General features: G+C 36.7%; 1 protein-coding gene across 1 annotated transcript in view; it reads left to right on the top strand.

Annotated features, from left to right (window-relative positions):
- Positions 1 to 18,120, top strand: part of GCR1 (G-protein-coupled receptor 1) — an 87,959-nt gene that overhangs the window by 58,338 nt on the left and 11,501 nt on the right. Inside the window, exon 3 of the mRNA XM_089815429.1 lies at positions 1,896 to 2,065. Coding sequence (XP_089671555.1) covers positions 1,896 to 2,065 — 170 coding nt within the window. The remainder of the gene's footprint in view (positions 1 to 1,895; positions 2,066 to 18,120) is intronic.

Raw genomic sequence — 18,120 nt, 5'->3', positions numbered from 1 at the left:
TCCCATCAAATATTGGCTGAACCAAACGGAGAACAGGAATACGTTCTATTCCGGAATACGTATTCCAGAATAAGTATTCCTATTCCGCTCACCAAACGGGGCCTAATAGTTATGATACTGAGTTTCTGGATTAGATTGTCTAAAGATTTTTGTCATCAAGAAAAAACGTTTCGAATCACACTACATGATCCATCATCAGGATGAGAGAGCAAGAGATGAAAAATAATGTAAGTTGCAGATTTAGCCTATAGACTTATCAAAGAAAGGAGACCAAGAGAAAGGGATTGCACACATCCCAAAGTTAGAAAAATAATAATAAAACAAATGGTGTGAAAGACTAAACAAGAAGGCATCTCACAATTGCAAGAAAAAGGTTAATAGTAAGGGAGAGAAAAAACAATAACCAATCTAAATCCAAGAGAAGCAAGCCTATAGATTAAGAAGGCGTATGAATGTGTAAATAACCTATATATATTATATACTTATATGTACGTTATATATATATAAATATTACATATATATAAGTATATATTATATATATAAAATATACACATATATATATGTAATATGTATATTACATATATAAATAAGTATATATTATAAATATATATAAAAATAAGCATGTATATATCTATATTACATATATAAAAGTATTAATTATATATATATCTTTACACAATCTAATCCAGAAACTCAGTATCACAAAGATACGATTGATAGTCCCCCCATAAGAGGGAAGGACAATGACTATGCAGCCCCTCCCACACTGTATAACTCCTACAAAAATGGTTTTTGTCTGAATACAAAACATGGTTCAATGTTGACAAATAACTTCCCCCCCTTTTGGAAGAAACAAAACCAAGTAAATGCAGGAATGCATTCCATTCTGTAATTGAAAGATAGAAGCTTGAAGATGTCTCTGGAATAAGAATAAGAGGATTCATGATAGAAGTCATTTTGATGGGAATAGAACCACAATAGTCTTGTTTGTTTCTTGCATATATGTATGTAAAGCACAAGAGGATTCATTTTAAAGGGAATAGGGCTGTTGTATCATTTGGTGCATTCAGAGGAATGTTTTCCATCTGCTATTGGAACTTTCTTAAAAGACCCATTTTGTTCAGCATTAGTTTGAGCTGAATGACATAATTTGGAGTTTACAGTGCATTAAATGTAGTTGCAGAGGACCTAGTTTGAAGACCTTAGAGAATGGCCCTCTTTGCCTATCAGAGCCTAAAGGAAGAGAGTTAATCCACTCACGCAGTGGCTGATAATTGTTACAATCTGATCATAACAACTTACATTTCCTTAGTTTCTGGGATCAAGATTTGTCCACTTGCTTTAGGATTTGTGGAATCGCTGCTTTGGGAGCCAACATGGTGCATGAATATATGCTTTACTATTCTTATGTACTATGCTTCATTGTGGTTTCCACATTGGAATCCAGACTTCATAGAATTTTATATTCAAAGAACTTGTTGTGCAAACAGATCCAAGATTGTTTTCCTACTTTTCAGAGTGCAATATTATATTGAATGTGAAAAACTGCAATGACTTTGCATTTTGATTACTAGTTTCAAAATGAGGTTTATGCAACCTAGTTGTCAATAGAACACTGATTTTGAACTTTAATATAACTCCATTTTCTTTCCTCAAGAAGTTTGATTTCAAACTTAAATGGCAATCAGGAGTAGGACATTCATAAACCGAGTACCTTTTTGAAATGCAAAAAAGAATTGACACAGAAAACTTCGAGTGTTCTCTTTCAGCAAGTTTAGGCAGCAAATTTGTTTATTTTGCACAATGCATACTTTTAGATTCATTCACGTTTCTTACGCATTACAAGATATCACAAATAGCAGAAATTTTGGTCTCAAAATCTTGCAGTGATACAGGGATCCAGGAAAGAGGTTTTTCTGCTATGCGCAAGGATACAGCACACATTTCTTTTGCGTTGCATCTTTTCTGTGGACGACAACTATAGCTTTTACCCTTCATCGCACTGTTGTGAGGCATAAAACTGATGTTGAAGAATTGGGAGCTATATTTCATTTATATGTATGGGGTATGCACTATTCCCTCATTTGATTTATCCATCAGTTTTCTATGCACTTAGCCCATCAGAGAACAGTTTCACAAATGTGCAAATGGAAACACTTAGATATTTGCAAATATTTTTTTTTCCTAAATTCTTCACTTCTAAAAGGCAGGTAAATTCTTAGCAGTTTAATGACCAAGTGTAAATATAAGTGCACAGACTCGTAAATTGTCCTTGAACCACCTTTTCAAACTTGTCTCACTCTTGTCGAAGAATTAATCACAGTGCGACACAATCACATACTGCTGGTTGTCTTTTATTCATATTGCAAATAAACTTAAGGACTGTAAGTATGCTTCATCAAATTAGGCATCTCTTCTTTATATTTGGAAATGAGTATTATGTTGACTCTGTTGCATAAATTTAATTTATGTGTGTTTTTAAGAATATTTTAAGAAATGTATATATTCGAATGTTCAATAAATTTGCCAAGTTATTGCCAACTTCCCTGAGTTATTTGGTAGTTCCCAAGTTTTAAATTTTTTGGGCCAGCCGAGTCCTTGCCGAGTCCAAGTTTTTCTACTTTAGCTGAGAATGCTAATACCGCTGCCAATGCGTGTGCAAGTGCCAATGCTACTACTAATAGCACTGTTTGTAGTTCTTCTAATTGATCAGAATATGGAGGACGATGGTATTTTTGATGTCCCATATGATATTTGATCAGTGGTGACTGATTGTTGATAGTTGACCTTATTATTTTTGAACTAAAACAGCAACAAGGTAGTCTATATTGACATTTTGCTAAATAATTAGCATAGTGGTGTATTATGAACTGAATTGCTGCTGCATATATAAACAATTTTTTCTTTTTTTTAAGTATGTTTTCCTATGGAGGAACCCAAACTGAACCCAAGCCCTCAAAAAAATCCAATTGGCAATCTCAATCCTGAAACTGAACTGACAACTTAGATTTCAAGGATAGAATCTATTTTGTACCAGAGAGTAGGCTAAAACATTAAACTCTTATTCCTGTCTGTAACAATCAGCTTGCTGGTCACCAGGCTTTTTGAAGACATCCAAGTACATCCATGAAAGGTTTTCATTGAAGTGTATGAAAGATGATGTTCTCAAGCATGTAAGAGAATACATAGAGTGCCAAAGGAACAAAGGTGAAGTTTCTTTTCCAGCAGAGCCACCACATGGCTCTGATATGCCTCTTGCTGCTTTACTTATTGTTAGGATTGGTTCATAGATTTCTAACCATTCTCAGTTTTTAGTTATCTTTGGAGGAGAAGAGTATATTGTTGTCGAAAAAAGTAGTATCGTTATTCAATCTAGAAAAAGGAAACTAATTTTCTTTGATGTATACTATGTTCCAGGCATGAAATTCAATCTTCTCTCCGTTAGTCAAATTCTGAGACATTCTCCTCAGCTTGTTGTAACCTTGAGTTCACATCAATGTAGTATCATTGATTGGGAAACTCATTGTTGGTGTTGAAGATTATGGTATTTTCAAACTTGTAAGCTCTGGGGATTCTCGAAAGCTTGTTATGGTAACCCATTGCTTCTCTATCAGTACACTTTGGTGTCAGTGGTATGGGCACTTCAATAGACTATCTTTCTCAATTTGTTTAGAAGATCTTGCCATTGGTGGTGGTAATTTGGCTAGGAGGATATGTAAGGATGATATAGGGTTATAATATATGGCAACATATATCTACTGCGAAGAAGGAAAAACTTGATACTAAGTTTTGGATACTTGAACTTAGAAAATTGTCTAAGTATTATTCAAGAAAATAGTGAACAATTATGCATTTTTATTTAGTGCGGCTTACTGGAAGTAGTTGAGGTTATGTGCAGTTGAGAGAAGCAAGTTACATTATGTAATAAGCACATGGTTAAAAGCGCATAAGAATGTTCGATGTACGGAGAGAGTTATGAATAGTTTTCCAGGTACAAGTCATAGCAGGCTGAACAGAGTAGATGACAGAGTAAAGGCATTTTTGCTTAAGGGATTGTTTTGGTTTATCAAAACAATGACTTTACAAGGTTGGGACGACATCCTAGATGTTAAGCCGTCTAGTTAAGCAGCTGGGTATAAAGGAAGACACTTTTGTTTGTAAGTGTGTCATTGTATTGTAATGATATAATGTTTGAATGTGCACTTGGTATGATCAGTATTGATGTGAACTTGATGCATGATCAGTTTTGTGAAAAGAGCTACAAAGGACAAATCAGATATGAAGATATCAACACTGTCATAAAGGTTTTTGTATCTATACCTTTTGTATACAGATTATACTATTGTATTTGCATGTTTGAGTAGCGGGCCCAACTTGCTACTTTTGTAATTGTAATACCAACTCCTTACAGGGCTGAGGCTTCTAACAAGGCCTAGTCCTCTAACAAGGACAAATACACTATACGGATATAATAGACTCCTAACAGGGTCACTATCTTTCACAAGATACTTTTAATTAGTGGATCATTTTGTGGGTATCATCCCCCCCAGGGTTTTCTCTTGGCCAGGGTTTCCCTAGTTAACAAATAGTGGTGTTATGAGTTGCATTGTGTTATTGTTATATATACTTTTTAGTTTGATCTCATATGCAAGTTTAACAATTGTTAAAGATATCCTTAGTTGGGCAAAAGTTTGTGGAGAACTAATTCACCCTTCGTGATGCAGGGGACTCCCCTTAATACCATAAACTCATAACGAAAACAAAGAAACAATAGCAAATGCAAGAACAAAATATGAACTTATTATTGCCGCAAATGCAGAATTCTCAATTACAATATGCTAACCCAAATGGGCGCCTTCATTACAGTAATCTGCAAGACAGTGTTGCGAACTATCACCTAGAGCTGTCCTAGACAATCTTCGGGCCTTTCTTAAATAGGTAGTTTTATGCCGCCTAGGAAGGTTCTAGATGCTTAAATTTAATACCGAGGGCCGACAGACACTAACAATACACATAGAGTCGGCCAAATACATCTTTGACAAATTATTTTAGAAATTTCAGTAGCCAAACTTTTGAAGGCCATAACTCACAAACCATTGCTCCGATTGGCTATTATAACCACTTTTCGAAATGCCAACTCTTGATCTACAGGTTTGGAACCGCGTTAGCGCCCTTTCGTCGAGTTTTCAGACCTCATCCGGGCACTCTCCTCCAACGGTGAGCTTGAAGATTTTTTTACGAATTTTTCCATCGAAAATCCGCAATAACTTCTTTGATACTAACGCTTGAGCAATAAAATTTTTATGGTAGGCTTACAACTCTAAAATGAACCTTCCTGTAGAAAATGAGAACATTCTGAGCTCGTATGACAAACTTACTAAAAATAGTAAGTTCCTATAAATAATAACCACCCTGTTTACTAGTCCTTATTAAAATAGAAAAGGCTGAAAATAAAATATTTTTGGGTGATGCAAGATTACCCTTACACCTAGGATGCTTCTGCATCAAACACCCGGGGTAATTTGAGAAGTGACCCCGTCGCGTTTCAGGTGTTCAAAGGTAAACCAAGACGGTTGACCTCCTCCTTTGCTAGCCATGATGAATCCTCAACTGGTCTTCCTTTCCGTTTGACCAGATATTCCTCATAAGTTTTGTTTCTGGTACTTTTTCCAATACAATTGTCTAATATCTCCTCAATCTCCTTGGTAGCCGAACTAGCTGCTGGAATGCTCCACTGTGCTTCTACAACTTCATCTCCATCACCTCCTTCATAATACTTCGTCAAATCTGAAATATTAAATACTGGTGAAATATTTAATTTAGCAGGCAACTCCACTTCATACGCATTTCCAAAATCATGCCTCTTCACTATCTTGCACGGTCCAAACTTTTTAACTTCAACTTATTATATGTACCTACTGGAAAACGCTCCTTTCTCAAATGAACAATCACTTTATCTCCAATCTGAAATTCCTTATATCTCCTTTTCACATTTGCCTTAGCCTTATATTGTGTATTCATCTTTATAATGTGCTTCCACACCTACTCATGGATGTTCTTCAAATGTTCAGCAAAATCTTCTGCTTCAGCACTACTTATCTCTCCCTTATCCAACTTCCTCAATTCAGAAACATTTCTGGGACTACTCCCATGTACAATCTAGAATGGTGATTTACCAGTACTCCTATTGACAAAATTATTATATGCAAATTCCGCCTGTGGTAAAATCATATCCCATCCTTTTGGTTTATCTCCAACCAAGCATCTTAGCAAGTTTCCCAAACTACGATTTGACAGCTTCTGTCTGCCCATTAGTCTGTGGATGATGTGATGAACTAAACTTCAGATTTGTTTTCAACTTCTTCCACAATGTACGCTAGAAATACCCAACAAATTTGGTATCTCGATCTGAAACTATACTCTTTGGCGGACTATGCAATCTCACCACTTCTTTGAAAAATAACTCTGCTACATGAACAACATCACTAGTGTTCTTGCAAGGAATAAAATGTGCCATCTTTGAAAACGTGTCAACCACCACAAAAATAGAATCATGCCCACGTTGTGTCCTCAGTAATCCAAGAACAAAATCCATGCTGACATCCTCCCATGGCTTCTCTGGTATAGGTAATGGCTGATACAACCCTGTATTCCGCTTCACTCCTTTTGCCATTTGACATACTCGGCAACTTTGTACAAACTTCGTCACATCTCGCTGTAACTATGGCCAGTAATAATTTTCAGCGACCAAAGCTATAGTTTTATCTCTGCCAAAATGCCTAGCCAATCCTCTACTATGCTTCTCCTTGATGAGGTTCTCTCTCATTGAACTTCTTGGAATGCACAACTGGCTTCCTTTGAACAACATATTATCTTGGATCATAAAATCCAACCACTTTGTCTTGTCAAGTGTAACAGGTTATGTACAAGCCTTCCACACTTCACCGAAATCAGGATCATCTGGATACAATGTACTAAGTTCCTTGAACTCAACCACCTCTATCTGCATTTTTATTAGCAAAAGTTGTCTTCTACTAAGAGCATCTGCAACTTTGTTAGACTTCCCACTTCTGTATTTCAAAACAAATGTATAACTCTGCAAAAACTTAACCCACTTTGAATGTCTTTGGTTCAATTTTCCTTGACTATTCAAATATTGCAAAGCTTGATGATCAATATACAAAACAAACTCCTTGGGAAGAAGATAGTGTCTCCACTTCTTCAATGCTTGAACTATGGCATAAAATTCCTAATCATAAACAAAATATTTTCTTTTTGCATCATTCAACTTCTCACTGAAATAAACAACAGGTCTACCTTCTTGGCTCAAAATAGCTCCTATTGCAGTAACACTAGCATCACAGTCTACTTGAAACACCTTATTAAAATCAGGAAGTGTTAAAATAGCTTGATCAGTAACTTTCTATTTCAACAGATTGAAACTCTCATATGCTCCTACGGTCCACTTAAACTCTTTTCTATCTCCTCTCATTGTTTCAATCAAGGGTCCACAAATACTGCTAAAACTTCTTATGAACTTTTTGTAAAATGTAGCGAGTCCATGAAAAGATCTTACCTCTATTGCACTTCTTGGAGTAGGCCATTCAAGGATAGCTTTCAGTTTCTCTGGGTCCATTTTCAGACCTTCTCCTGAGACTACAAATCCCAGGTACACCAACTCCTTCTTCACAAAACTGCACTTGTTCAAGTTTATCAACAACTTTTCTTCTCTCAACTTTTCAAACACCTTGTGAATATGAATCAAATGCTCCTCTAATGTCTTACTAAAGATCAATATATCATCTAGGTAAACAATGACAAACTTACCTAGAAACTCCTTCGATACCTCATTCATGAACCTCATGAAAGTGCTCGGTGCATTGGTTAGCCCAAAAGGCATGACTAACCACTCATACAGTCCTTCCCTTGTCTTGAAAGTAGTCTTTCACTCATCACCTTCTCTGATACGAATCTGATGGTACCCACTCTTCAGATCTATCTTTGTGAAATACTGAGCTCCACTCAAACAGTCCATAATATCATCCATCCTTGGCAAAGGAAATCTATACTTGATGGTGATCTTGTTGATAGCACGAGAATCTATGCACATCCTCCATTCTCCATTCTTCTTTGGTGCTAACACTGTTGGTACAACACATGGACTTAGACTCTCTCGAATCAACCCCTTCTGCAACAACTCATGAACTTGTCTGTTCAACTCTTCATTTTCTGCTGGTGTCATTCTGTGCGCTGCCTTGTTTGGAAAACTGGCTCCTGGAACCAAATCCATCTGGTGACTAATCTTCCTCATTGGGGGCAATCCAATAGGTACATTATCTGATACAATATCAGAAAACTCTTCCAACATATCTGCAACTTTTGCAAGTACCTCCTCTACTTCTTCTTTACTATCTTTAAGAATTATAGAAAAACACATATACTCATGTTTCATACTTTTAAGAAACTCTTTTCCATCAACAAAACATATTCTAGCAGCACTACATACCTTTTCTTCTTTATCCTTCTAATGACTTCAACTTTTGTTTCACTCCATCCTTAGTTAGAGTGTAGGTATTTGCTCGCCCATCATGTACAACATGCCTGTCAAACTGCCACAGCCTAGGTATGATATCACATAGTACCTCATCCTGGTAGCTCCCAATCTTGAACTTCATTGAGCATTGCTCATTGACCATAACCTTGTGGTCATCTTGCACCCAAGCAATATGGTATGGACGCGGGTGTTTCTGTCTCTTCAGCTTCAACTTGGTGACCATCGTTTTTGACACCAGATTGTTAGTACTTCCACCATCAATGATCACATCACAACACTTATCTTCACATCTGCACCTTGTTCAAAACAGACTCCTTTGATCAGGTTCATTCTCACCACTCAGCAGGACTCTTCTATTAATTAGGACTTCTCTTTCAGCATCTTCAGAATGTGAGGATCTAGCATCTTCATCAACATGTGCAACTCTCGCCCGACCTTCTGTTCTTCGATCTATCCTTCCTTGGCGCTGGGTACATTCAAATGCTCTATCCCCATCTTCCCCACAATGAAAACATTTTCCACGGAAGCCTCCTCTTCTAGATCCTTGTCCTCTACCTCTTCCTCTTTGATCTCTATTGTTTTGATCATGGAAACGATTGGAATTGTTTCCCCTTTGGTTTTGGTTGCTACTTCCAGCCTTATACTTGTTCTTTTGATCATCATTACACCCTCCATAAGATCGTCCGCTAGATCTTCCACCATGACCTCTTCCACTATTCTTATTGTCAAACTTCTTGCTCAGTTTCTCCTCAACTTTTAGGGCAAACTGGTATGCCTCCTCAATATTGTTCATCTGAACCAGACTCAACTCGTCCTAAATGCTGGTCCTTAACCCATTAAGATAACAGTCGACTTTCTCTTTATCAACTTCTACATGGCCGGTCTAATGAGAACTCGGTAGAACTCCTTGATATACTCTTGAACAGATTTTCCCACTTGCTTCATTCCTTGCATCTTCTTCAATAGATCAAGCTCATAATCCATAGGAATGAATTGTCGCTTCATTTTAGCTATCTTTCGATCCCATCTGGTGATTTTGTCCTTTCCCTTTCTATTTCATTCCAACTGAACCTCTTGCCACCAGATCTTTGCACGTCCCTTCAATTTTGCCTTTGCAAACTTGACCCTATCCGGATCCTCAATATCTTCATACTCAAAGTACTCCTATAGTACATTGATCCAATCAATCAGCTCTTCTGGGTTAAGATTTCCTGAAAATGTGGGAACTTCTAACTTAGGTCTTTTTCCAATCTTGGAGATGGCCCTAAAAAGCCTCTCTTCTTTTGGGTTTGGAACTACCTCTGCTTTGGCTTTTTCTTCTACTTCATCATCCTCGCTTTCATCTCTTATGGGAAGATTCATTCCTCTACGCATTTGTTCTTCCAATGCTTGCATTTGTCTTTGGAGGGCTTGAAAACCCTCAGGTGTAACACTTGCAGCTCTTCCGCCACGCTCTCTTCATGGAGGCATTTTTGTGCTTCTGCTGAAACCCTAGTGCAAACTGCCTCACAATTGGCGATCTGTCTACATGCTCAGCCCAAACCACGGTCCTGGTTAATTGCCTCATAGTTGGCGATCTGTCCACACACTCAAGAACTCTATAGCTCTGATACCACTTGATGCAGGGGACTATAGTTCAAGCATTGAAGAAGTAGAGACACTATCTTCTTCCCAAGGAGTTTGTTTTGTATACTTTTCATCAAGCTTTGCAATATTTGAATAGTCAAGGAAAATTGAACCAAAGACATTTAAAATGGGTTGAGTTTTTGCAGAGTTATACATTTGTTTTGAAACACAGAAGTGGGAAGTCTAACAAAGCTGCAGATGCTCTTAGTAGAAGACAACTTTTGCTGACAGAAATGCAGATAGAGGTGGTTGGGTTCAAGGAACTTAGTACATTGTATCTAGATGATCCTGATTTTGGTGAAGTGTGGAAGGCTTGTACAAAACCTGTTACACTTGACAGGACAAAGTGGTTGGATTTTATGATCCAAGATAATATGTTGTTCAGAGGAAGCCAGTTGTGCATTCCAAGAAGTTCAATGAGAGAGAACCTCATCAAGGAGAAGCATAGTGGAGGATTGGCTGGACATTTTGGCAGAGATAAAACTATAGCTTTGGTTGCTGAAAATTATTGCTGGCCACAGTTACAGCAAGATGTGACGAAGTTTGTACAAAGTTGTGGAGTATGTCAGATGGCGAGCAAGAGCATCCTGGGTGTAAGGGCAATTTTGCATGACCCAAAAATATTTTATTTTTAGCCTTTTCTATTTTAATAAGGACTAGTAGACAAGGTGGTTACTATTTATGGGAATTTACTATTTTTAGTAAGTTTGTCATATGAACTCAGAATGTTCTCATTTTCTACAGGAAGCTTCATTTTAGAGTTGTAAGCCTACCATAAAAATCTCATTGCTCAAGCATTAGTATCAAAGAAGTTATTGTAGATTTTCAGTGAAAAAATTTGCAGAAAAATCTTCAAGCTCATTGTTGGAGGCCTTAGAGTGCTCAGATGAGGTCCGAAAACTCGACGAAAGGGCGCTAGTGCAATTTAGGGCTTGTAGATCAAGAGTTGGCGTTTCTAAAAAGTGGTTATAAGAGCCAATCGAAGCAACGGTTCATGAGTTATGGCCTTCGGAAGTTGGGCTACCAAAATTTCTAAAATAATTTGTCAAAGATGTATTTGGCCGACTCTATGTGTATTGTTAGGGTCTGTCGGCCTTAGGTATTAAGTTTAAGCATCTAGAACCTTCCCGGGCGGCATAAAACTGCCTATTTAAGAAAGGCCCGAAGATTGTCTAAGACAACTTTGGGTGATAGTTTGTAGCACTGTCTTGTAGATTACTGTAATGAAGGCGCTCATTTGTGTTAGCATATTGTAATTGAGAATTCTGCATTTGTGGCAATAATAAGTTCATATTTTGTTCTCGCATTTGCTGTTGTTTCTTTGTTTCTGTTATGAGTTTATGGTATTAAGGGGAGTCCCCTAAATCACTTCGTCTCAGTATTCCCTATTTCTAACAATTGGTATCAAAGCATAGTTAGTCAGAGGAGGCCTAATAGCTTGAGTAAGATCTCTATGGATGACAGTTATAGAAGAATCTTGAGGGAGCTCTTGAAGAATTTGATGTAGTGACAGAAGATAGAAAGAAGATGAAGATCAAACTTAGAGATGCACAAGATTTCATTCAGAAGTTGAAGGAACAAATTGAATTAACTAAATCCAAGAAGAAAGAGTCACATGATTAGATCAAGGATTTTGAAGCATTTTCTAAATTGAAGAAGAAAAATGAAAATCGAATACATGAACTTGAGATTACCAATCTTAAGATGAGTATGATGGAAGATGAGAAGAAAAGTCAATCAAATTTGAGATCTGAGAATGCATATCTGAAATCCAAACTTACCAAGGTGACATTTGAACTTGAGACTACAAAGTTACAATATATATAACTTGAGAAGTACAACACTATTGTTAAATGAGAGCGTACACAAACCAAGCAACATCTTGAGAAGTTATATTCTAGCACTGAAAAGCTTGATGAGCAGATTATGGCACAAAGCCCTGTTTATGATAAAACAAGGATTGGATAGGTTGAAGGAGAATCATCTCAAGGATTTGAAGTTACTGAGGAACCAAATCTAGTGAACCAACAACCTGAACAACAAGATCTGAACAAAGTAGTACCTAATCAACCTGATCAATTTGAACACCCTAAGGAGGTGAAGGAACAATTTAATCGAACATGCTTTGCATGCAATTAAATTGGTCACATGAAGGACTATACAGGTAAGTATTCTAAATCCTTCTCTAGTTATTGTTATAATTGCTTTGCTTATGGACATAGAGGTAATGAATGTAGGAAACCTAGATATAATAATAATGGAATGTATGGAAGTACTAACCCTACAGCTAGTAGACCACTGGGAGCAACATATGTCATAAGAAATGGAGTTATATGTTATAAGTGCAACAATTTTGGACATATTGCTAGGGATTGCAGATTACACACTAATCAATTTGGGCCTAGCTATGACAACAATGTGATAGCATGTCAGATTTGCAACAACTTGGGACATACATCAACATTTTGTAAGGTGAACAACATGAGAACACCAAATGTGAGAACACTAAATATGAACCATAGAAGGAATGCAAACAACAATATAAGATGGAATGAAAATAACAATGAAAGACGAAAAGATAATGTGAAAGAACAAGTAGAAATCTTCAATGAAACATTTGTTAAGGCAAAGACACCTACAAGCACATAAGTATTGGTTGAGAAGACAAGTGACACATTTGAGAATAAGTTGAAATCAGTTGTAGTAGCTAACAAACCCTTATCAATTTCAGCAATTAATTCATTAGAAGAAAGAATGGATATTACACAGAAATTCATTAGACCCTGAAATGGTGGCATAAAGTTTTGTACACTTAGGAGAAGCATGGAAATGAGGTTTGGGAGCTACAACCAAGAACACATAAACTTCTAGGATCATATGTGAGCTTGGGATAGAAATTCAATTTACTGGTTATAGTATCAGCTTTTTGAGTTTGCGTGGTACAATTAATGCAAATCCGACTTGTGGTGAATAAAAGGACTAAAATCAAAGTAATGAGCCATCATTCGAGTGTCGAGAGCCAAGAGAAATTTGTGGAGGAGATTGAAGAGTGATTTGAAAGAGAATTGAAGTGTTTTACAAGCAAATTCAAAGAGTTTGTGCTAAAGCCCTAATATCACAGTTTCAAGGTATATATCTGCATCGTTGAGAGTTAACTGTGAAGTCATATGAATTTTGTAAAAATGGATCAGTCGTTATTTCATGATATTATGGAGAAACCTAGATATAAGTTCAAAAGAAGTTTAATTGCACAATTAGGAGACGACCTTGTTGGGGCATTCTTGCAAATTCTAGATGGAGTAGTAATTGTAAAGGATGTGCAATTATATATCCACTGTAAATTTGAAACCTTAGGAGATTCTGACATATTAAAGGAATTTGAGAAAATCTACAAGCAAGACATGAGCTTTAAGGATGAGTTTAACTATTTAGGTCAGTTAAGGATTGGACAATTTTTGTATCGCCACGAATTTGAGAATGAAGAGTGGGCAAGAATCATTCTGAGCAAAATCTCTGACAATAAATTTTGGATAGGAGAACAAGTAGTTGACATAACAAGTGACCTACTTCTTGAGGTGACTAGACTGAGCAACAAGGGCAAAATACCTATAAATGAGAAGAATCTGAAGAAAGTAGTTGAAGCTAACACCAAGACAAAATGGAATGGTAAGAGGCATGATGTTAAGTCTAATTCAACAAGAGGATGTGAGATTTATCAGCAAAATCTTAGCCTATAAGATGAATTCAAGTTGAAGAGAAGATAAAGTTTCCGTAGGCTTCATTAATGCTGCATACAAGATGTGTGTTGGCAGAACTGAAGTTAACCTTTGTGAGATCTTGAAGCAACAACTTCTTGATAACTTGGAGAGATCTAAGAAAAACAAATATACAATCTTTAGATTTGGGTTTCTGATCACATACCTATTCTTTCATATCATGAAAAGATTCCCAAATATGCCATAGTCAAAATGGAATTCAAATAAATGCTCAATGAATTTGGTGAGCTACTTCTATAGGAAAACACCTGAAGACTATATGATTATGACTATAAATTTTTTTATAAGATCATTCCAATCTGAGATGAAATGAAGAGCAAGGATACCAAAGTCGGTTGTTGAGAGATACAAGAATCAAATATGTTTTATGGTTGAAATTCATAAGATATGTGTGGAGGCAGTTACTCATAGAGTAATGTTTGTTGACCCCTTGGGCTATGAAGTCACTGAGGCAGAAATAATCGAGTATGCTACAAAATTATTGAAGGGAGATGTTGATGATGAGAGTGAGGAATGGGGAACTGTAGAAGAAAGATTGACTGAGGCACGTCAATTGAAGATATCTAAGGCACCAAAAAATCAATAGAGAAAGTTGTGAAGAAAATGCTTAAGGAAATAAAGACGACAAAAAAAGAATATGTGAAGGCAAAACAAATTGCAACAAAGATGAAGGTAGCGGGCCATTTTAACATCTTACTAGTACAACCTTTATCTGTTGCACCGAGTAGTCCACCATTAGCAACACCTACCTGTTTAGCACCTATTAGTGCTATTCCCTTTGTACCTAAAGCAGAGTCAGAAGAGGAGGAAGATGTAACAGTGATCAGTGAGATGAGCACGCCAGTTTCAAGGTCTACAAGGACCTCACCATCAGTAATACTTGTACCTGTTTTAAGCAAGAAAATGAGGAAGAGAAAAAGGAAGAAATAACACCTAAGAAATCAAGAAGAATAAGGAAATGGCTAGTGGGCCAAGACCTAAAAAGAAGCCAAAGGTGTTAATGACCTATGTTGGGAAGAAGGCTACAACAGAAGTAAAGAAAAGTACACCAAGGAAGATGAGAGAGCAGATTACCCCACCTCAATCTCAGCCACAGACACTACCACAACCACAACAAGCAGAGAGCAGTGAGAGGAAGAAGAGATGGAAACCAGAAATTGGCAGAATGAATCAAATGATAATCAAAGATGGGAACCTAACTCGGTTAAAGAAGTATTATGACTTATATGATCATTTACAAAAGAGGCAGTTGGAGAATGCAATGACAAGGAATATGATTGATTTCAAGCAATACTTTATACATATACATGGAAATGTACCTGATGAATTATAAGAAAGGCTGAAAATAAGAAAGAAGAGAGCTGATGAGGAAGAGAAGAAAATAAGAGAAAATGTAATTCAGAAACTATAGACCCTAGACAGTGATAATCAAATGGAGGATATTAAGAGGAAATTGGAGCCCCTACTGAGAAAGGAAATAATTCAAGTAATGGCAGGCATGTATGATGAAGTAATCAAGGAAACATAGGAGGCAATAGTAAAAGTTATGACAGAGTCTACTTCTACTCTAGCAGCAACAACAACAGAAGATTAGCAAGATGATACTGTAATGGATGCAGAATTTGCACCAAATGAGGAAAGATGACTCCATGATGATAGGGGGAACAACAATCACCATTGATACTAGTGAAGATCCCTTTGCTACTGCTAAAGATGACGCCTCTGCAGCTTAGAAGGATGATGGAGTTGGCAATATGGAAGCAGTCAGCATTGAAGATTACTCCAGCTCTGGTGGACAAGATAATAAAGTGAGTCACCAGGAATCTACAGTTGTGCACGGACAAGGAGCATCCATAGAATTATCTTTGATGCCGACCCCTGTGAGTGCAGAGTTTGACTATACAACAAAATGGTCAAACATAGTTAATAAAGTCACATTCAATGATATTTCTTTCAAGAAGACAAAGAAAGAAGGAAAGAAAGAAGAAAGACAAAAAAGTGCAAGAATAGAACAATCAGATGGACACGCAGCCATCACAGCCACCAGAACAACAAGGATTTGCAGCTGAGAGACAAATAGCAGTTGTGCATACACTTGCTAAGGCAGTAGAGACAACACAAGCTAGTCCTTTGAGATCCCCTCTTGAAGCACTAATCACGAATTTGGCACAAGATGTTACTAGGATGTGTGATGGTAAACATGGACATCCAAAAGTATCTGTAATTAACAACATTTTCACTTGGAAAGATTGCTGAAGAATCAGGGAAAATGAGTAAGAGTGCCTCAGGGACACTTGAGAAGATGACAAACAAAATGCAAGATATTACTCAGATTCAGATCAGTGAGTCTGACATTGAGAAGAGAGCAAAGAAAGAAATGACAAAATTTGATAAAGGGTTCTCTACACTAGTTGAAGTTGCTACAGCAAAAGCTCAAGCCAATCATGATGCAAACTTGTTTAGCAATGTTTGCAATAACATTGTTGTAGACTTATCACTTCATGACATTTGCATCAATGAATTTAGAAGATGCCTGCAAAAAGGCAAAGAATTATATGGTAAATGTGCTTTGTCTTTTGAGTACACAAAAGGCATTCAAAATAAAATTAAGGACAAGGAGACAGAGTTGAAGAGCACTGTGAATGAATTGTCAAATCCAAATGCTCAGATCATAGACTTGGAGACATGGATTAGCAGTGCTCGTGATGAGCTGAGGTTTTTAGAGTTGTAGAAGGAAAGGACTGTAAAGAAGTTTTCATTATTAAGGGAGCACCTGACATTGAAAATTGACCATGTGCAGAGGCAGCTTAAAGAATGTACAGATGCAAAAGAATCTTTTGCGAAATTTGTCTACTCTGATCTTAATGTATTAGAATTTGTGTCCTATGGTTTATGTGCACTTATTAACATAGATGAGACAGTAAAGGACAATTGGGAGAAAGAGTTCAACAACTTGAAGCAGAACTTGGGAGAGTGCATGACACTCATTAACAGTAAGCAAGCTTGATGAAGAAGAGAAGGTAACAATTTTTTTGACATTTATATAAAATTTTGTCTCACCTTTGCCATTGATGTCAAAGGAGGTTAATACTAAGGAAAATTGTAACTGCTATGTATACGTTATTGCAAGAAGCTATAAGTAGGATAAAGTATAGTGAAAGGGGGAGTAAATTATGAATATAAGATGTAAAGATGGTAAATATATCAAATGATCCACATTTTGCAAATTTTGTTTGGCCATGTAAAGAACTTCACAAGTTTTGTAATTTTGAGGATTTTGGGGACTTAGCCAATTTTCCCATATGTTACCATCAATATCAAAGGGGGAGATTGTTAGCAATTTGGCTGGGAGGATATGTAAGGATGATATAGGGTTCTCATTTATGGCAACATATATCTATTGTGAAGAAGACAAAACTTGATACTAAGTTTTGGATACTTGAACTTCAAAAATTGTCTAGGTATTATTAATGAAACCAGCAAACAGTTTGCATTTTGCTTTAGCGCAATTTACTAGAAGCAATTGAGGGAAGCAAGTACATGATGTAATAAGAACGTGGTTAAAGCGCTTAAGAATATTCGATGTAGGAACAGAGTTATGCACAGTTTTCCAAGTCCAGGTCATAGCAGGTTGAATAGAGCAGACGATAGAGTAAAGGCATTTTGGTTAAGGGATTGTTTTGGTTTACCAAAATAATGACTTAACAAGATTGGGACGACATCTAAAATGTTAACCCTCACTTAGCAAAAGGAAATTTCAAGTTTTGGGAAACGTGCTGGTTTTGAAGGCTGATTGGTTAAGTAGTTGGGTATAAAGGAAGACACTTTTGTTTGTCAGAAGTGTGGCATTGTGTTGTAATGATATAATGTTTGAATGCGCACTTGGTATGATCAGTATTGATGCGAACTTGATGCGTGATCAATTTTGTGAAGAGAGCTACAAAGGACAAATCAAATAGTGAAGATATTAGCACTGTCAGAAAGGCTTTTGTATCATTACCTTTTGTATAAAGATTGTACTATTGTGTTTGCATGTTTGAGCAACGGGCTTAGCTTGGTACTTTGGTAATTGTAATACCAACTCCTAATAGGGTTGAGGCTTCTAACAAGGCCTAGTCCTCTAACAAGGACATATACACTATACGGATGTAATAGAATCCTAAC

The sequence above is a fragment of the Cupressus sempervirens genome, chromosome 2 (genome assembly GCF_028749045.1).
Source record: "Cupressus sempervirens isolate cs-2001-9-10 chromosome 2, ASM2874904v1, whole genome shotgun sequence".
Classification (NCBI taxonomy): Eukaryota; Viridiplantae; Streptophyta; class Pinopsida; order Cupressales; family Cupressaceae; genus Cupressus; species Cupressus sempervirens.
Note: the sequence above shows the minus strand (reverse complement) of the source record. Positions and strands in the feature narration are given on the sequence as shown.